This window comes from Diuraphis noxia, unplaced genomic scaffold (genome assembly GCF_037042655.1).
Source record: "Diuraphis noxia isolate RWA-SAM2 unplaced genomic scaffold, SU_Dnox_SAM2 contig0003, whole genome shotgun sequence".
NCBI classification, from domain to species: domain Eukaryota; kingdom Metazoa; phylum Arthropoda; class Insecta; order Hemiptera; family Aphididae; genus Diuraphis; species Diuraphis noxia.
In genome coordinates this window covers 3,540,129-3,562,683 of record NW_028301713.1, presented here as the reverse complement: position 1 = coordinate 3,562,683, position 22,555 = coordinate 3,540,129, and the positions used below count along the sequence as shown (strand labels likewise).

Below are 22,555 nucleotides of genomic sequence, written 5' to 3'. Positions count from 1 at the left end.
TAGCAATGAGAATATTTATATACGTATAGATAGTGGAATGAACTAACCATAGATATATAATATTAAATATTTAATATTATATATCTATGGAACTAACAGACAAAGTAGCGAGTAAAAGTTCAGTGTTAAGCAAATTATTATTATTTTAAATGTACCTTATCAAATATTAATATTCTTTTTAAATCAATAACTAACATTTAATTTACCATGTTTATTCATTTTAAAATCCTAATTTATTATTATTTTTTTTTTTATTGAAGTGCACTGTCTTATATTTTACTTAAAAAATATATGAAATGTATGAGATTGAAGATAATAATATTTGTATTGAATGTCAGTTGCAAACGAAGTGAGCACTTTTTTATTTTTGGTTTATGTGACCCCCAAAGGCGTGCACAGGGGGGATGCCGGGTATGCCATGGCATCCCCTGCAGTCTACTCAGATAGCTTGTTTATGTTTTTACTTTTAATAGTGTTAACTATCAATATTAACATAATTTTTATCACAAACGTAACAGAGAGTTTTGTAATTATGTATTACATTTTTTAGAAAAAAATTCTGATTTCTGTTTTTTTTTTTTTAAGATAAAAATTGAGTTATTTTGGATTATATTGGCATCTCCTGCGAATAAATTCTGCGCACGCGTATGGTGGCCCCATGACATATTTTCCCTGTAAGAAAAAAACTGCCTATCCGCCCCTGGGTACCAACTGCTTACCTACTAGATGTCTGGGCGTTGGAAAATCTTTTACAATATTTATTGTTAAATAATATGATTACAAATTATTATTATTTTTTAAATACCAATTAAATGAGCGCGAAGAGAGAGGTAGTCGAAAATGCAACAAAACTTAAACAGTTAAAGACTACATTGAACACAAAGACAAAACTGATTTGAGATTGATGTTTGGTACATATCTTACTAACATATTTATCAGTTTTATCTTAAACAATTTTGTATATAATTATAGTATAAAGTTTTGATTTCATATATTTATTTAATAGGTACAATGTTAATTATTATTTATTAGATTATTGGCCAAATTACTAAGCAATAATAATTTGTAGTATTCGTGGTTACTTAAGTGATGAATAACTTCGTTGAATTTTTAATTAGATATATTTATTATTTTCAATTTTAATTTTTTTGTTTAAAATGGTATAATTATTTACTAGTTTATGTGACATAGTATATTTAAAATCAAATCAATTAACAACATGTCATCGCCGGATATTTCTTTGAACAAACCAGGATTAAATCATTTGCATCCTATAATTATATTCACAAGACCTATTCAAGGTGGAGTTTTGAACCGTAGTACATTGATCAAAGGACTGACCAACATGATACGACACGGAGAGGTTGAGAATTACTTCTGTTTTACTGAGCTTGTTTTAAATAATATGGTTGGTAAAATTAATATTTGATTTTAACATCATGTACGATTGGCTATAACGCATTATATAGGTAATATATAAAAAGTTATAGTTGTTTGTCTACTGGCGCGACCAGAGATTTTCGGCTGCATACCCCTTACGCTATGTCCTACGTGAACGCGGCAAACGCGGCAAAAAACAAAACAGCTTGTATTTCGCATATTATTATTATTATCGCATCGCGACGCGAAAAAGGAACAGCATGGTCAGGATAGAATTCGTTCGCACTCGCCGCGTTCGTCGCGTTTATGTAGAACACAGCGTTACGTGTTACGTCCCAAATTGTTGTATTTTTAAAGAAGTAAATAAAATTTTAATACGTTTATTTTGGTACATAATCTGTAGGTATTCATTTAAATGTTTGATAATGGAATTCATTTATTCCGTGATATAATATATAAATATTCCGTGCATTGTGCAATGTTCTGATGTTCAATTTATGTGCTTTTAAAAACTAGGATGCAACAAAACTGATACTAGAACCACAGAATATATGAAATTTATTTAATTTATTTCATATATTCTGTGCTAGAACCTTCTACAAATAAAGATATGCACTCCTAGATGATATGACTCGTTTTTGGCGGGATGCAACTATTAGACAACTCATCTACTATAATAAAAACCTTGGACGCAGGTAGTGACCAAACCTCACTAAACCGAATTTTTGGGCACACACTATAGTTGCCTCCCGATGTCAAAAAGACCCATCATTTTTATACGAATTGCCTCCCGACTATATACGAGTTGCCTCCTAAATCGTATCCTAACTCGTAGGTAACTCGTTAGGTAACTCGTACCCTAAATGTTATCATAAATTAAAAGAATCTAGAACTAGTTGCCTTCCATTTGTTATATTAAAATAATTTTCATTGATACCCAAATAAAAAAGCTGAGTGAAAAAAAATATCAAATTTTGAGTACCTACAAATATTGGCTAAAAAATACAAGCCTAAGCAATGTTATAAATAATGAATAATAAATAATTTTTTTTAAATGTCGTATCCCAGACAGACATGTTTGTCTAAAATTACTATTATAACATTATTCTATATATTATACCTAAGACTGATGTTTTTTAACTTCACTATTTTAATTAGTAGTAAAATATGTTTTATTTGTATTGATTATTTTTATATTATTATTGTTTTTACCAAGTCTAATATTTTTAATAATGAATAAACATTACCTATTAATGTGGAACTGTTTAGTGAAGTTTATGAACCACTACCTACTTAATTCTATATGGGAGGCAACTATACTCCGTGCCACGAGAGAAGGAACCCGTTTCGCGCATGCAGACTGACGGCAGCTAGCGTTACTAAGCTCTATTTCCCCCACTTTATCCTCTACAGTTCGCGCTTTCGATATGTCAAATAAGTGGGGGATGCGCGGAGTCGGTTGCTATTTGGTCGGGACACGGGTTCCTTCTCTCGTGGCACGGAGTATAGTGTGAAAATTTTTGGGAGGCAACTCGTATATAATTATGAACTACCTGGTCATCGGAGGCAACTAGTGTAAATTAACCTTTTTATTTACGATAAGGACGGGAGGCAATTCGTATATTTTGGGAGGTAACTAGTATGCGCCGGCATTTTTCTGGGCATTGATTGAAACGGTTCGCTCGGATGGACGGCCCGTGTCTTAAATAAATGTTAGACTTTGGTTTGTTTTTGGTAATTAGGTATCTCTCTATTTCTATTTATAATATATATATATGTACAATGTAAGGGCGAGTAAAGCGTCGATTTGTGTCAACCAGACTTATATAAGTGGGTCAACACAATCGGGGGCGCTTGGGTAGTAGTTGGGTAATTACCGGACTCTATCAATACAATATTTGGATTTATTTAGTTACAAATATTGGGCTCGGGAGCCGGCCGTCGTCGGTACAAACTTAGGTAAGTGGTACCCCGACGACGAACCTGGCTCGGGAAGGTCAACTTAAATAAGTGCCTTGGGTGGTGAAAGTGTTGGCCCTGAAAAGGGCCGTTTTATTGAAATCCGGACTGTTCTATTGGCCGCGGCACTAATACACGCCGTGGAGCGGCGTATCGTCGTCGAGCTGTGGGTCGGCACGGATATTCGCCGTGGAGCGGTGGTTGCGCTGGTGTTCGTCGGTCAGACGATGCTTGTAGCCGTGGAGCGGCGTATCGTCGTTGAGCTGCGGGTCGGCACGGATGTTCGTCGTACAGCGGTAGTTGCGCCGGTGTTCGTCGGTTAGACGATGCTTGTAGCCGTGGAGCGGCGTATACTCGTTGAGCTGCGAGTCTTGTTGTGTGGTCAGGGTCTTCGATGGTCTGAACTAAACTGGATCGTTGGTAGTGTAGACGGTTTGAAGGTTTGAAGTGGACTGACTAGATTGCTTTGCTTTGGGAGGGGTGGCTATGCCGTTTACTATTCCAGGCTTGTGCCTCTACTAGTGGATGGATTTTGGGGTTGATTGGTAGGTTCAGTTATGTTAGTCAGTCCAATTTAATGGGTATGGTTTGAGTAAACGTTTGGTGGTTGGAGGGGAGTGGGTTTTACCTAAGAGGCGGATATGATCGTAATCGGAAAAAGAGTTATTGTAGAACATTGTTTTTGATTGAGAGCAAATGGAATTTTGGATAGATTTGAAGTTGGCTGATTTTAAAAGGGCCGAGTTTCTAACGATAGAGGGCATACCGGTTATCGTGCGTATGCCGATGTTTTGGACGGATTCAATACGTCTCCAATGGGAGGGGCCGATAAAGGGTGCCCAGGAAGAGCCAGCATATGTAAGTATGGGGGTCACGTAAAGTTTAAGTATGTTAAGTTTTGTTTTCAGCGGAACGGGACTAGTACGGTTAAGTAATGGGTAAAGCATACCACGGACGCGGGTAGCTTTTTTGGTTACGTCTTGAATGTGTTGGTTGAATGTAAGTTTACGTCCAATCGTGACGCCTAAGTATTTGGCCTGTTTTGACCAGTTAACGGGTTGGTTATCGATGGTTAGAGGTGGAATGTGGGTTGTATCAGAACGCCCGAAGAGGACGCCTACTGTTTTGGTCGGGTTTATTTTGATTCGCCACCTGTGGAACCAGTTGGACGCGAGGTTGAGTTGGTGTTGTAGTTGTATGGTTGCACGTTTGGGGTTTTTATTACTAGTAAAGAACATCGTGTCGTCAGCGAAGAGTGAGAGGTTGGCTTTAGGAGTCGTTGGAATGTCGTTAATGTACGTCAAGTATAGCGTCGGTGAGAGACAGGAGCCCTGAGGGACTCCTGCGAGTACGTGTCTTGTAGTAGAGAAGGAGTGTTCGATTTTAGTGGTAAAAGTACGGTCGGTGAGAAAGGATTGGATGATTTTTACGATTTCTAACGAGATGTTGAGTTTGGAGAGTTTGTAGAGTGACTAGATTGTCGAAAGTGTCCGGTATTTATACCCTTTTCGACAATCTAGTCCGTCGTTGGTTGGTCCGCGTAAGTGCGTTTAGACGAATGAAAATCACATCGTTGAACGGGCATTCCTATTCATCATGTGTGATTTTCACTCGTCACAACGCATCTTTTTCCCAATATTATTTGGTGGTCTCTAGAGATCTTTTTCTATCGACGGTTGTTTGTTCCGTAATATGATGGGTCCGTGGGGCGATACCCGTTTGCGTACATTTAACCTTTTTTGCGACTCGTTTGCGTACAAATGTACAACTCAATTGCTTACGTTTACAAATATTTATATAATCAAAAAAAAAAAACACAAAATAAACAAATATTTCAATTTTACAATTCGAACACACATCATTATAATTGATCTATGCGCTGAATTTAACAATAAAATAAAAAATAACATTTTAAGCTTACTAAAGAAATTTATCAAAATTTTAATCTGAATTATTTCCCTTAAATGGCAGAGGACACAATGTTCGGACTGCCCGTGTAAAATGTCCCGTCGATGTACGTATTTCAGCGACTCGCACCACCCCGTCACCGCCAGCAGTAGTTTTGGTCACTCGCCCTAAACGCCATCTTAACGGAGGGATATTATCCTCCCGTATCAATACTACGGTACCCACGTCCAGCTTAGGTCCCTTGTCACCAGACCACCTCTTTCTCTCTTGGAGCTGATTTAAGTACTCACGGCTCCATTTTTTCCAAATAATTTGTGAGTATTGCGTTACTCTACGCCATCGCGTCAAACTGCTTGTCGGCATATTTGACAAGTCGGGTTCAGGTATAGATAAGAGTGAGTCGCCTATAAGGAAATGACCTGGGGTCAAAAAGGACGTGTCATTTGGGTCGGATGACATTGGAGTAATAGGTCGAGAATTTAGGAAAGCTTCAGCGCGCGTAAGCACAGTACTAAGCTCTTCGAAATGCAGGTGAGCGTCACCCACAGTTTTTTGTAATAAATGCTTCATGGACTTTACGGCTGCTTCCCATAGTCCCCCAAAGTGCGGCGAACGCGGGGGAATAAAGCGCCATTGAACACCAACGTCTGTTAAAGCTTCTTGTACCTTTTTTTTATGTTGTTCTGAATTAAATAGATCCTTCCACTCTTTCATTTTGCGATTTGCTCCGACGAAATTTGTCGCGTTGTCGCTATAAATAGTTATACTTCTTCCTCGTCGATCAAAAAAACGATTTAATGCGTTAATAAACGATGATGTACTCAGATCGCCGACTAATTCGATGTGTACTGCTTTTGTTGAAAAACAAACAAAAATACACACATAACCTTTTACTAATGGAGCATTGCGGCGCATAGCTGTCTTAATCATAAACGGACCCGCATAATCATATTCCACAATTTAAAAACGCGCGCGTCGGTTCTACTCGTTCCGCGGGTAAATTACCCATAAACGGTTGTACGACTACTGGTTTATAACGAAAGCATGTTATACATTTATGTATACTTCGGGCTATATTTCGTCCGTTTAAAGGCCAGTACTTCGATCGTAGCGAACATAATGTCGCCTGTGGACCACCGTGCATGCATCGTTCATGCTCATACTTAAATAATAACCGTGTAAAGTGACAATCCGCCGGCAACACAATTGGATGGTGCTGATAGTTGTCTAACGTAGCGGCATTTTTTAATCTTCCTCCTACCCGTATAACGTTATCTTTGTCTAAAAACGGACATAGTCGGAATAACTTACTTGATACGGCTATCTTATTCGAATTGATCAGCTCTTTATTCTCTTGCGAAAATGCTTCCTTTTGTATACACTTAATTATTGTTGTCCGGGCTCTATTTACTTCTTCCACACCGAGTACGCCGTCGAGCTTTGAATTTTTATGTGAACTGTTGTAGCAAAAACGTAAACAGTATGCTACGACACGTAATAATTTATTTATACATGAGTACCTGTTTATTAATGACAGATATTGCGGTATTACATTGCAGGTAGTTAAGGTCACTGACCGAGCCTCCGGTATTTCTAAATTTAGAATATTTTCGTTTTTAATAGATTTAGGCCAGTCCTTTTCATCTTTTACTAACCAATCGGGGCCGTGCCACCACAACGGCATATTGATTAATTTTGTCGGACAACAGCCTCTGGAAATTATGTCCGCTGGATTGTCTTTCGTATCAACGTGAGCCCAATCAGATACCGACGTTTTTTCCTGTATTTCTCCTACGCGATGGGCAACAAACGCACGCCACTTTGTCGACTGAGACGATATCCAAGCTAACACTATGTTTGAATCGGACCAAAAATAATTTTTGGTGGTGCCTAATTGCATTTTTGGAATGACTCTGCTTGCTAATCTCGCTAATAGTACAGCGGCGCATAACTCTAAACGAGGAAGTGATACGACCTTGAGTGGTGCGACTTTCGACTTCGCGCATATTAACTTAGATGTATGTACGCCATCCGAATTTGTACTTCGTAAAAATAAGCAACACCCATAAGCTTCTATGCTTGCGTCGGCGAAACCATGAATTTGAACGTTAATTATTTTACCTTCACCTGTTATTTTTCGTGGTACAACTAAATCATTTAATGACATTAATGATGATCTATACACTTTCCATTCGTCCTGTGTACTTTCTGGAAGTGGTTCGTCCCATTGCATTTTCAGCAGCCATAGCCGTTGCATCATTTATTTGGCCCGAATAATCGCAATTCCTATCAATCCGAGCGGGTCGAATAAACATGCTATTTTTGATAATATTTCACGTTTCGTAATTTGTTCACCGTTTTTAAGATGTTTTTCGTGTACTTTAAATTGTAACGTATCCTCACTAGAACTCCAATATAATCCGAGTATTTTCGTTATCGCGTCATTAAAAGTTTCGTGTGTGGCGATATTTTTACCATCATTAACATCTATCGATAGGTCCGAGATCAGATCACTATTATTTGACGACCATTTTTGTAACTCTAATCCAGCTGAGCCCAAAACCTCGATGAGTCCGTTACGTAATTGTATCGCTGTTTCTAACGTGTCGGCGCCTCCTAGAAAGTCGTCCATATAAAAATCGCGGACTATCGCTGTATAAACTTCAGGTTTCGTATTACGTATTGTTTCGGCTAGTTTACCAAGACAGCCGGTTGCTAAGAAAGATGCGGGTACTGTTCCGTACGTAATAGTCTTCAATTGAAATATTTTTATCGGCTCGCTCGGGTCCTCTCGCCATAGTATTCGTTGAAAACTACGATGTTCGTCAGTTATCCAAAACTGTCGATACATTTTAATAATATCGGCCGATAGCACGTAATTATGTGTGCGAAATCGTGTGAGAATAAACAACAAATCATCCTGAAGAACTGGACCCTTTAATAACATATCGTTTAAACTTACACCATTATCAGACTTACATGAAGCGTCGAAAACTACTCGCAACCGCGTCGACGTACTTGACTCTTTTACAACCGCGTGATGTGGTAAAAAACACGTATTAACATTATTGACGCATTTATCGCCAAATATTTGTTCCAAGTGTCCTAATTCCTTATATTCATTTATGAATTTAACATATTCATTTTTTAATTCCGTGTTATTTTCAAGTCGTCTCTCAAGAGCTAGAAACCGACGTTTGGCGATATTATAAGAGTTTCCTATTTTTAAAGTGCTATTCCGAAATGGTAGGTGTACGATAAAACTCCGTCCTTGCCGCGAGCCACAGTATCGTCAAAATATTTTTTACACAATTTTTCTTCCGCAGTAAACGGAGCATCAACTTTACATTCTTCCATACGCCAGAAACACGGCAAAATATTTTCTAAATTTGATTCTGAGTGTGTTGATGTAGTATGATGGACGGTACTAATTGTCGTTTCAGTTTTACGATCTAAAACCGATACTGGTCCTGATACAACCCAGCCCAACTTTGTTTTTTGAAATACCGGACCGTTAAAATGCGGTTTTATTTTTCGATCGCACAATAAATCATAAAAGTGTGAAGCACCAATTAAAATATCTATTTTTTGTGGAACGCGGAATGACGGATCAGCTAACTTGATATTTTCTGGAACACCACCTAAGTCGACTATATTTTTTGTCGGTAAATCACCTGTAATTTTTGGGACTACTAACATTTTTAATGAAAATGTATAATCATTGAAACGAGATCCGAAGCGTGCGTGTACGTACGAATTTACGTGTTGAGTTACAGAACCTATACCATTTATTTGATGAGCCGTCTTTATTTTTCTTAACTTCAAGGCTTGAACTATTTCTTCAGTTATGAAACTGTTTTGTGATCCCGAGTCCAATAGTGATCGACATAAAATCGATATTGCGCACTTTCCTATTGCTCGTACGACGGCCGTTGCTAAAATTACGTTATCGTGATCAATGCACGATGCATGTGCGCTAGTCGACGTACTTACTATTTGTTGATTCGAAATTTCATTTGATTTTTTTTATTATGCTTTTGTGGAATAATTAAGTGTAGTAGTGTATTGTGTGCTTTATGACATTTGTAGCAATTATTCCGCGAAAGACAGCGTTTAACGTCGTGTTTTCGTAGGCATACCTTGCAAAGCCCTAGTTCATTGACCCTTTTTATTCGCTCGATTACTGATAATGACAAAAATGAAGGACATTTGTAGATTGTATGCGACAAATCACACGCATAACATTTTATCTCCGCTGTAGAAACTAAAGATGTAGAGGTGTTATTCTTTTTGTTAATTTTATTTTTTCGATTTTCATTTTTGTTTTCCGACACATACTCAACGAGTTTAGAAATGTTTTTCGATGATTCGATTGCTTCCAAAATTTGCGAACGCGCATCTAAAAATAATATTAAATCTGCTACTTTGGAAATTTCGTTTTTTGAGGATTTTGTCTCCCATTCACTTAAAGTGATAGCATCTAACTTCGTGCAAATAACATGTACAAGCAGTGGACCCCAATCGCATGGCTGCTGCTTCAACGCTTCTAAAGCGGATATATGACCACGTAGTGTGTCGGAAAATTGTCTTAAACTATTCGACGAATTTTCTTTTACGTCACGTAATTCACATATGCCTTTGACATGAGACTGAACTAATAATTTTTCGTTTCTATACCTCGATATTAACGTTTTCCAAGCGTGCTCATAATTATTTGCTGTTGTTTCGAGATTCTTAATACAATTTGCAGGTTCGTTAACTAAAGATGAGCGCAAATAAAAAAATTTTTGTATTGGCGTTAAATTAATATTTGTATGGATAAGCGCCACGAAAATATCGTGAAACGATGTCCAGTCTGCGTAATCACCGCTGAAAACCGGTATATTTAGGACGGCCAGCTTTATCGTTGACGATGTGGATCCGATACTCTCTGCGCGCGACGACATTTGCGGGGAGGCTTCTCCATGCTCATTAATGTTTGTTCCGCAGCTCGATCTAGTGGAATTTATCATTTGCTCTGCTTTCGCCATCACTTCAAAATACGCATTTTCGAACTCTTCTCTGTATGCTGAATGATCTGTGCTATTTGCGCTAGCCAATTCTTCAATCTCCGACTGTACACGTTCAAAATTATACCAAGCCTCTTCGACCTTTTTACGCCGCAATACAATTTGATTCATGTCACATTCGGTTGACCCGATGTAACCTTGGAATCGTGTCAAAATGGCCTTGATTTGGCCACGTCGCGCAATCAATACACTAATATCATCCATCGCCTAATAACGTCGTACAATTAAGCAATAAAATATAATATTAGGTATAATAATATTAAGCTCGCTAACGACCGCGCCGACGACGACTTGTGTCTATTGTATCTATGAGCCTAATCAGCAATCAACTTCAGATAAGCGTGCCGAATATCGATAATGTACTAAGCGCTGTTATATAATATTATATATTATATAATGAAATATAGTACTGTGCACTGCGCTAGCCTATACCTAGTTTTCGGGAATTTTATTCTTTATTTTAGGAAAGGACATAAGAGAGAACATATAAGAGGAAATAGGCTAAACTCTTACCCGACTTTTATGGATCTGGGCATCTGGCTCTGCGTACTGGGCTTCTTCTCGAGAGACAATGTATGATGTGCTGGTTGGCTGGCCTTATGAAATTTGAAACTGCTCCTTTATGTTTTAGACAAAACGTCGAATTTGAGCTGAGACACGAACTACCGATTTTTATTAATTTAACGATTTTAAATAGTAGATCAACGATGATCCTGAATCGTACGAACGCACTAAAACGCGATATTATAGCTACTAATCTATTTGGCAGCTAAAGAAACACACTCTCCACGTTGCTCTTACCACGTATGTGAAAGATGATTTAAACGAATCCGGGTCGAATGGACCAAATGTTGAAGTGTGAATCCGTTTGTTTAATAATAATAACACCGTACTTAATATTTCTATTATTGAGTGGACTGTATTAATTTATTGTACAAATTAAATATTATGATTTATATTGTACGGACGACACGTTGGTGTTATACCTTTGTATTTCGTTAGAAACGTCGACGGTAGGTCGGACTCGACTGGTCTGTAATAATCGCAATTTGACGGTGTGCCGATTTCCGGATAACGACAATATCGATAATAATAATAATAATATGGGAAATCGGCACACTGCTCGGTACGCAACACATATAATTCATTTATTATGTCGAAAATTACGAAACGTTTTTTTAAAGTTGTGTTTTCATAATTTATAATAATTCATAAAACGAAATCATCGCAATATCGTTATTAATCTAAGCTGCATACATTATTATTTTACAGTCTCGCGAGAGGGGGGGGGCTCGAATCTGGGGGAACCACAGTACCACACGTGCACATCTACACCCATTGGTTGCGCCATCACTGTTTGTGTCAGCGTTCTCATTACTATAAGGTACCTACCTACTCGCTCACAGTTACGCGAATGTTTTTTAGGATTTACAAAACATCGACATCGTTGGTGATTATATTTCTTTAAGAAAATTGGATGTTCGTCATAATATCATACAAGATTTGAGTGCTTTAAAAAGTCTTAAAGAGTTAGAGTATTTAGACGTGTCTCACAATTGTTTGAAACAATTATTAAACTTTAAACCTCCGAGGATGTTGTACTATGTCAATTACTCGAACAACAATATCGAACAGATGGACGATTTATCTCATTTCTGGAGTTTAGCATACTTAGATCTATCGTACAATTCCATCAAACACATAAACGGGCTATCAGAATTAAAGTAAGAAACAGTAAAGTTACTATATATAATATATACGCAGTAAATAAAAATCAATATGAAGTAGGTACCGTCAAACTGGTATATTTGGAGCTTTAAATAATAATTACCTATTAATATCAAACTTTGGAACAAAACTGATTTTATTCATCGTCCATTAACTGCTTTTTAGGTATTATTTATTGGTATCGTTTATTTTATTTCAAATAATCTCTTCCCAAAATAATATAACTTTAAAGATTATATTCATCTCAATCATGAAGTTAGTAGGTAGGCACTTACGTATATTTGTATTCCAGTTTGTCATGCAATTACCTACAGACCTACAGAGACATAGCCAGAGCTTTGTTATAGGGTAGGGGGGGAGCTTGACACTTTTAATTTGAGTTATTGAAAATCAGTAACAAAAACTTTTAATAATACTTTTTTAACTCAAATATTCTATTATACAATATATTACAACTAATAACAAAAAATAAACAACGATATATTTTACTCATGCCTGTTATAAAAAAAAATATCATACAACATATTAAAGCTGATTTGCCGTATTTATATTTACTATTTTAAATAATTACAACTTGTAAGAGAATTTCCATATTTAAATATTCTAGCAGTATAAAAAATACCGCTAAGGGTTCCCTTTAACCCCCTTTAGCTATACGCCACTGGTTACCTTTTAGTAATTATAATTACATTAAAAAACTTACTGATTTTGTCACTCGTTTTAATTAGGTAGGTATTTTTATTTAACATACATGGAAGTATAATCAATATCTATATTTTGTTATCTAGGTACTTTTTTGTAATTTTGTAAAATAACTCAAATATATATTAATTGGTATTTTTTGATAATTAATTATATTTTAAAACTCCTCCAAGTAATCTCGTTTGGTGGTATTTCAATATTATATTATGTATAGTGTATACAAAGTAGCTAGTACTAATTACAAAATAATAATTATTTTACTAATTGAGAATTGTATCTATCTATTTATTGATATAGCCATTTGACATTTCTAAATTTGTCTCACAATGGTATAAAACAAATAAATTATTCTCTACCATGTTCGTTAATAGAAATAAACTTGTCTTACAACGATTTAGAATGTATACGATTGGACATGTCTTCAAGTATGTGTGAAATACTCGACTTGTCGCATAATAAACTAAAATTGCTTGATTTCCTTAAAGTAAGTTTAATTATCTAGCTTTTAGATTTTAGTGCATAATACTTATTTAACTGTGCCTACACATATACGATATACCTTTATAGTTTATTGTATTAAATAATATTTTGTTACTTTACCAGACCCTCTTATTTTTGAAATTTAAAAAAAATGTATTTTCCCTTACGTCAGCACTTGGCGGTCGGAACTTAGTTTAGAAGTTATGGTCGTTGGAAGTTTGAAGTTAACGGTATTCGCACTTACCTTTGAGTGTCTACCCAAAATTAATCTCAAAAATAGTTGTTATAGTTTAGTATATATATAGCTAGTTAAAATCAAGTTAAGCGAAGTAGAGCATTATTATATATACAAATCATAGAAATCAAAACTTCATAAATTATCAGGTTATAACTTCTGCAAAACTAAGTCCGACCGCTAAATTCTGATTTCACCAAAGTTTTCAGTACAACTAACTAGTGGTTGGAACCAAGACGCGTCCATTTTGTTAAAAAGGAACTATAAATCGTTTCTCGTTTCTGGTTTAGAGAAATTAACTAATTTATTCTTTTCCTCGTTTATAAATGAAAAATAATTTTCGTTCTTCAAAAATTTAAAAACAGTATTGATGTGTAATTTGTTTAGGTGCCGATAATTAATTAAGTAGTTGTTTTATTTTTTAAATAGGTATTTATAGTTCATTTATTTAAAACAATAGTTAAAACTCATGATACCAGTATATATACCACCGTGATAGATTTGATATTTTTGTTAACATTGTCATTTGTCAATATTATGGTACTTGCACATACAATAATAATTATTACCTACTCATGTTTTAAAAATAAATTATAGAACGCCAAGCATTTGTCAGTATTGAATATACAAACAAATATGATCGATGATGTACTACAAATAGAATACATAAAGACGCTTACAAATCTTCGCCTTTTAAATTTCGAAAACAACGATTTTCTTAAAATAAATATTCACAAACAATTGTTATTTTCAAACAATTTGCATTTAAAATCAACCGTTGATCAGACATTAATAAACATTGGCGACCTGCAGGTAAACAGAGTACCTACCTATCTCTAATCTCTATTATATTATATTTTTAACTGTCACTTTTATTTTAATACGTGTTTGTCAGAAGCAAAAAGTGAATCTAGTTGGTACTTTGGGGGGTCAAAAGTAAAATTTTTTTAATATTTTTCTAAATAATCGGTATAAATAAACTAAAAATTAAGGGAAAACGAGAAATTTTACGCACAATCAGTTTTAGATAAAATCGATTTTGGTTTTTGATGTAACTTAAAAACAAATGACCATAGATACATGCAATTTACACCGAATGTTTATATACCTAAGTATATTCTATCCAACATGCAATTTTCAAACTTAAGTTGAACTATTTATGGGCATATGCAATTTTCGATCATTATTAGTTTTTTTTAAAATTAATATCGATAAAAATTTATTTGTTGGGTAGAAAAGCTTGAAAATTTAATAAAAGGCTCGTAATATATTTTAACAATAGTAATTGAAAAATAAAATAAATTCATTGTCACAGTTTTTTTTATAAGCATTCAAAGTTTGAATTTTGACAAAATACGTAAAAATTCGCAAATTATTTTAACCTAGAAATTCATAAAAAATTTTCTTTTTAAATTTAAGATTTGAAAAATTAATACAAGATTCCTTACAAGTTTGTCAATCTTTATCACAAAAAAAATGTCCACCAGAAATTCAAATTAAATTTTTACAACATTGGATTTTCATTGCAGGATTTCACATTAAGCTATTTTCTTATTTTGGTGTAACTCTAAAACAAACCACCTCAGATACTTAAAATTTTCACTAAATGTTTATATAGGCATTTTATGTATTTGATAAAATTTTCAAAATATTTTGATTTGTTTTGAGCTGTTTACTGACATTTTAATTTTTCAACTTATTTTGTTTTTTTTCTATAAATATCAATAAAAATGTATTTGTTCGGTAGAAAAGCTTGAAAATTTAATACAAGGCTTCTAACACATTGCAACAATAGCAGTTGAAAAATATTAAAAATACATATAGGCACGATTTTTGTTATAAGCATTTAAAGTTCAAATTTTGACTAAATACGTACAAATTACGGCAATGTTGAGATTATCTTATAACATATTTTTACAATAGCAGTTGAAAGATAAAAGAAATACATAATTACAATTTTTTTTATATAAGCATTCAAAGTTTGAATTTTGACAACATACGTAAAACTCACGAAAATTCGCAAATTATTTTAAGCTAAAAATTTATAAAAATTGTTCTTTTAAAATCTAAGATTTAATAATAATAATAATCTATAATATATCCTAGATAGATAAACCGTCTCCGCTCAGAATCGTTTTTCGTATACAATGATATATAATATCATGTTATCATTGGATTCAAATTTGATTCCATCGATTACAGTAATCCACTATTGTAACAGCTACTGTACAGCAGAGTGACATACACGATGACTTACCCGCTTTTATAATAGCACAATAAAACAAGAATAATGTCATGATTCATGGTTTTCTTTGTTTTAGTTGTTTTAGATTGTGATTAGAGATTACTAATTAGGTATATTTTCTTGTTTGAATACTTATACAGAATTTTCTCATCGGAAAACAGCTATTATAATTTACAACAATAGATAGTAGATACATCACATTTATACTTAATTTTTTTAAAGAGATTAATAATGCAATAAGGGGTTTTTTAAATTATTATAATATTTCTTATTTTTTATTGATAATATATTTTGTTTAAATACATTCAAATAGGAATTAAATGAAATGGAAATCTATTCATTGCTTATGGCAGAAAAAAATGCATTGAAATCTACTGTCTTAGAACATTTATCTGCAGGAAGATCCTCTATAGGTACAGGAAATGACTGTGGATACGATTATCGATTACTTCCGATGGTAATTTTGGTCGGTCCACCAAAGACTTACAAGAAAGAACTTCTGAATACATTATTTAGGAAACACGCTGATAAAATTTATCCAGCAATTATTTATACAACGAATGATAAAAGTAAAAATAGAATATTAAAAGCAGTTTCAGTCACAGAGTTCAATAAAATGAATTTTTCCGGTGAATTTGTGTTTAGCTACCGATTTTTAGGACATTCTTATGGTCTTAGTAAGTAATTACATCGTGACATTTGTACAGATATAACAATAGGTACCTACTATAATTCATATAGATATAATATTATAATTTATAACTGTAATTATATAAATATTGTAGACAAAGATCAACTATCCAAATGTATTGGTGAAAATAAAGTATTAATCACGTTCACAAATTTAGAAGGCGCGTTAACTTTAAAAAATAAAGGCTACAATCCAACATTCGTGTTGGTATTGCCAGAAGACAAGTTATCATACAAAATACGTATATACGATACTATAAAAAAATACTATATGAATCAAAACTGTTCAATAAACGAAAATGTAAAACAAAAATAATTAAAAACATTGGTCTAACCATTGATTTTATAATATAAAATCAATGGTCTAACCGACCTATTATAGTTTCATTATACTATAATAATTGAAGCTTTGATTTGTGTGTATATAGCAGAAAGCAGCATTAAATACAGAAACAGAAGAATATGTACAATATGAAACTGATAATAACAACAGTAGTAGGTACGACCAGCACAGTTTTCGCGATGACTTAAATTTACTTCTTATTAGTACTATAGCTAAAATATGATAAATAAATCACGCATGTATCTATTTGAAATGTTGTTAAAAACTCTAAGTTTTAACTTATTACTCCATTTTAGCACAAACCATAATGGTTTTTCGATACAATCAAATACTGCTGCTGCAGTTTGTTCGTTGGAAATTGACATGAATGCTGCTGAAGAAAGTAAAACAATTGCATACAGAATTAATGATATTAAAGATGATTTCAACGATCAGATTTTGAATGATCCTTGTACAATATTTACTAATGAATGTATGAACAACCTTAACATATATCACAACCTTTATGAAAAAAGCTTAGACGTGTTTCATTCTTTGGTAAATTCACTAAATTTACATGCACATAAATACCTATCGGTCTTCTCCGTATATATTATGCTATGTATATAATATATAATACCATAATGGTATATACTATATAAGTTAGTGATACTGGTAGGTTTGCTGAATTGAGTTCTGATTCTCGATGATCCCCCTTCAAAAAAATACTTATTTCACTGCTAACATTTTATATTTAGTGTTGTGTAAGTCAGGGGCCTAATTACGGGGGTGTGATATGGAAGATAACCGCTCCCCCCATGGGCTGTATTTATATTTTGTCTTATACCTACAAATAGTTCAAATAAATTATTGTTATACATTTTTGAAGGTACCCATGTTAAATAATTAAATCATTATTATAATATTATTTATGTGTTTGTACGTTGGATTTTTACGATAATTCAATTTTTAAGTGAGTTATGAGCATATAATATACAGTTACAGTACATTAAAAATGCTCATAACTCATCACTTAAAAATTGAATTATCGTAAAAAACCAACGTACAAACACAGATAATGTTCTTACCATCAAGTTTCATAATAGGCCGATTCACTGTAATTTTTAAACTAAAGGAGCTACAACCCTACAACTACAAGTGTTCTGCTGAGCGTAAATTTGGTATATTACGCACTGGTAAGACGGAGACAACAAATTCCACTGTTACGTATACTCTTAAGTTTATTTTGAATGTTCGTCTAGTACGGTTCATATCATTACAAAATTCATTATAAGCAAAATATGCCATGGCAATATTTTCAATACCCTCACGTACGGCGTACCTATGAACTACCGATTATAATTTAAGATATATTGTTTACCTAAATTTATGTCTCAATATTTCGTTAAAATTTGAACTTTCTTTGTTTATAAAAAAAATTGTGACCAACGATTTTTAATTTTTTTAATGATTGTAATTAAAACTTGTGAGGATATACTTGTATTAATTGTTCAAAATTTTTTGGCTACCAAATTTTTAAAGATAGATTTTTGAAGATATTTCAAAACAAAAAACTAAAAAAAATCGAAAATTGCAAGTGTTAATAAATTATAATTCAAAAAGCCTTAAAATATTTCAAAAGTTATACCATGCACTTATATATAGATGATGCCATTTGGTGAAAATTTCAATTATTTACAGTTTTAAGTTTTTGAGTAACAGCCAAATTAAAATTTAATTTTATTGAAAATTAGTTTTGTGTAAAATATACCAGTCTTTAATTTTTTCCGTGCATTTTAAAACTAAATAGTAAATAAATACATACCTATGCTGATTTTTCAAGCCATGCTTAATCGGGCCTTCATTTCCGATTTATGTTGTTTGTTGTTTTTTTTTAACAGTTCGAGCTTTTTCGTTGGGTGACATAATAAAAAAGACATTTTCACAGCACAGTAGCAATAAAATAAAATAAACAATCAATCATTTAAGCGTACTGATGAAATACAGCGTAACGTTCATCGTTGGATGTGTAGTCGTGTAGATCTCAATTCCCAATGAAATTACTACAATACTACATATATGGACTTATAAAAACTGGCTTCAAACATCGGCTTGTGTGGCAAATTATTATTATTATACAAATTCATCGGAAATGTTGACATTTTTGTATCGACAATTTGAATATTTATGAACCGTGCGCGCCTTCGATAGATAACCGGGCTATTCGATCTATTATGGGGGTAACACTTTCAGTTTTGGAACACCGCTGCTATAGTCACCTGCAGAGCAGCACTATACGGTTATACAAAAATTAATTTTTTTTTCAAAAACAAGTCGCAGGAGAATCACTCTCATTTGGACTGCAATAATTATTATACAAAAACCAACTTTCGTAAACACTGCAAAGGTGAGAACATTATCTGTGTTCCTATATGTTGGATCTTTCTGGATACCATCAACATATAATAACTTTTATTAAACGTTGAATATCTGGTTATTTTATAATTTTCAACAGTCCAAAACAAACGACTGAGTAAACGTATACTTATTATCCAACATATATGAACCTAGATAATATTGTTATCCTTTAAAGGTCGAAATTTGATTTTTGTGCAATAAATACTGCTCAAATGAGAGTAATACTACTAAAACGTATTTTCAGGTGGCGAAAATCGTTGTGTAGCGCGTCCTCTTAACTTCTAATGAGGGGATATCATTTAGAAAATTTCCTGAATTTTATTCACTTTTTTTGGATGTGAACAATTCAATTACAGAATTGAAATTGTGGAAGATAGATGAGCGAATAAACAATATTTCGAAAACTGCAATTGAAACATTACATGTGTCATGTGAGTAATGCCAATATTTATTCAAATGTGCATTTTATTTAAAAAATACTATGCACACTTTCCGTTTCTAAAAGCACACCTGATGAAAGAATGATTGATTTCCAGTCTTAAAAGGATAAAAAACGTATCTACGAAACAGTCTGTCCGATGTTAGTATAATTATATAGTAGTATTGCGCACTTATTATGCTTAATAAAATAAATTTTCATAATATCTAATAAGAAAAATGTTTTAATTTTGTTTGTATAGAAAAGACTTAATGGTCTGGAAGACTGGAAATATTGGCAATTCATGATGATATTACATTTTCAAATGAAGAGGTCGTTGATGAACTTTCCAAAATGCCTAGGAATCTGGACATAATAATATTGTAAAATATTAAAACTTTTCATAATAATATATTTGTAAATTTATTATATTATGTAATATAAAATGATTATATTGACATGTGTTGAGTTATTAAATTATACAAATATAGATAAAAGGGTGTGGTGATGGGCAAAGCCCCCCACAAGTTTTCCATACAAATTTATTTTGACCCCCCCCCTCCCATTAAACATTCTCAATTACGCCACTGGTGTATAGGTTACTGTATAAGACTTACAAATTTTGGTAAAAACATAACCCCTACCCCCCTAACCAAATTCCTAATTACACCACTGACTTACATCTATAAATAACATGAACACATAATAATTATAAACCAATTTCTAAAAATAAAAAAATAATATTTAAATAACGGGAGTATGGCCACTCGGCACCGCCTATACGGGCCAATGTTAGAGATTAGTATTGGAGTAGGTTAAATTCATTTTTTCCTAAAAAAATGTACATTTAAAATGTCCATTGTGTAAAATATAATAATATATATAGGTACTCTAAGAATAGGATAGGTTTGGACACCTTAGCCTAAACATTTTAAAATAATAATTTCTACGATAAATTAATCACCGCCACATACATATAAAACTAATTTGATTTATAACATTATCTCGTTTCAGATTTACATTGATAATTTTCAAAATGCATCAAGAGAAATAACTACGATTATGATTGACGTTTTTAATAAATATCAAACTAATCAAAAGACAAAAATCCAAAAACAACCAAATAAACATACACTTGAGCACTTAAAAGTTCGCCAAAAACTGTTATGTAATGAACTTTTCCAATGAAAATATTACCAAATATGATGTACCTATAGTTGAATATATATTATATATATATACATTTGTTCAACAACATAATATTAAACTACATTATATTTAAATTACAAATATATTTATAAAGGTTAAAATGTACCTATATAAACCTGCTACCTAGTACCTATATAAATCTATGGGCGTTATTAATTTGTGCGAATGACCCAACATTTACCCGAGTATATTAGTATATAGCAACAGAATACATCATCTGGTCGAGATATTAAGCGATAATTTGGGTGAATTTATATAGGTAATTATATTTATCATTATTACATACATAGAGCAAGTGTTGTGCCCCGTAAGCATAGTCACTTTATGTAACACACTAACACATAATTTTCTTTTTAATTGTTGCACAGTATTATTTATGTGCCAAATAGTCCTGTCGCCGCCGTATCACTATATATCTCGTCACCGACCGACACACACACACACACACTCACACGCACATTGCTGTTTTATGTATATTGTTTATTTTCGTTTTAATTGTTATGTGAATTATATAATAGTAAGATTACGCGTGAGGAAGCGCAATCAGCCGCGCCAAACCACAACGAAAAATAGCACAGCCGCCGCATTTTTATGTCTTCCCGTCCGTCCGCGTCGTTTGTATAATATTATAATAATTTTAGTCTCTTCTCCAGCTTTAACAAAACAACGCCTCTTACGTGCGCTAATCGGACAATTTTTATTGTTTAAATTGTATTTTGTGTGCGCTAATCGCCACTTATACTTCGAAATAGTGAGCGCGAATCGCCACTGTGTTTTTTATAAGTATATCGCATTGTCACGCGAATCGCCACCGTATCATATTACTATATTATATCGTGTGTACAAATCTCCATTGATTTATAGTGTTTTATTATATTTTGTGGGCACTAATTGTACCTAAGTCTGTTATTTTTTATTAATTATTGTTACTTATATATTGTGAGCGCTAATCGCTCGCCGCATCTATTGTTTTATATATATATTGTATACTTGTCACAAATTGGCGTATCTATTTAATTTATTTTTCGTGTATTATATTTTTCAATTATTTCGTGTTTGTGTATGTGCAATTATTTATATAGGCTTTTAGGTAGCTGCAGCTGGCCAGCCGAGCACCAACAAATTGTGAGTAATTTTATATTATTGTCTCTATTTATTCATTAATTATTTTACTGAGCCAAAGGAGCTATAATATTTCATTTATATCATTATTATATTATATATCCGTAGTGCCAAAAAGGCCGTAGATTTGTATATTATTCTGTTGGGCCAGAAGGGCCATAGGTTATTATATCTTTTTATACCTTTTCTGTTGCTGTGATTTTTATATTATATTGTGGATTTTAAATTATTTGTATATTACAGCAACTTAGTTACCAAAAACCTGTGTTACCCTTTATTTTAGTTTTAAGTCTACACACCACACATACCTACACAACTACACACACCACCACACACTAGCACTCTTTAGTTTTGATCGGCGATCCCGTCCACTTCTATTGAGTCGCTATACAGACATATACACACATACACAGGTCGGTCGGTGTGTGAGAGTAGCGCGCGAAGTATTTGGTGACCGGGCGTCACGGCCTATTAATTGTGTCGTTCCCGGCCCGTACAAGTCCATTAACTAGCATATACAATTATGCACTCAAATTCCACTATATGAGACTTATGTGATTGTGATACATGAATTTGTTGTTTTGAATTTCTATAATTAATTATTCGTTGGGTAAAAAGAGCTTGAAAATGTAATACAATACTACTTATATATTATTACAAATTCCATAGT

At 33.3% G+C, this 22,555-nt stretch overlaps 2 protein-coding genes across 2 annotated transcripts; one reads left to right on the top strand and one right to left on the bottom strand.

Moving 5' to 3' along the window:
* The first annotated feature begins 1,219 nt into the window (after nt 1-1,219).
* LOC149056548 (uncharacterized) lies at nt 1,220-20,742 on the top strand. Its single transcript, XM_089222314.1, has 9 exons — nt 1,220-1,408; nt 11,742-12,040; nt 13,044-13,230; nt 14,059-14,274; nt 16,020-16,383; nt 16,492-16,697; nt 16,825-16,895; nt 17,036-17,276; nt 20,569-20,742. The coding sequence occupies exons 1-9, from the start codon at nt 1,220-1,222 to the stop codon at nt 20,740-20,742; spliced, it is 1,947 nt and encodes a 648-aa protein (XP_089078440.1).
* Nucleotides 5,281-5,908, bottom strand: LOC149056549 (uncharacterized). The gene has a single exon (XM_089221914.1). It carries the CDS (start codon nt 5,815-5,817, stop codon nt 5,281-5,283), a length of 537 nt encoding a protein of 178 aa, XP_089078040.1. The 5' UTR covers nt 5,818-5,908.
* Nucleotides 20,743-22,555: the final 1,813 nt, after the last annotated feature.

Excerpts from the sequence above, each read along its gene's own strand:
- LOC149056548 (XM_089222314.1), top strand. The coding sequence starts at position 1,220 with ATGTCATCGCCGGATATTTCTTTGAACAAACCAGGATTAAATCATTTG. Across the intron at positions 16,896-17,035 it reads GATAATAACAACAGTAGTAG|CACAAACCATAATGGTTTTT; the intron begins GTACGACCAGCA and ends ACTCCATTTTAG. Across the intron at positions 17,277-20,568 it reads TAGACGTGTTTCATTCTTTG|ATTTACATTGATAATTTTCA; the intron begins GTAAATTCACTA and ends ATCTCGTTTCAG.
- LOC149056549 (XM_089221914.1), bottom strand. The coding sequence starts at position 5,817 with ATGAAGCATTTATTACAAAAAACTGTGGGTGACGCTCACCTGCATTTC.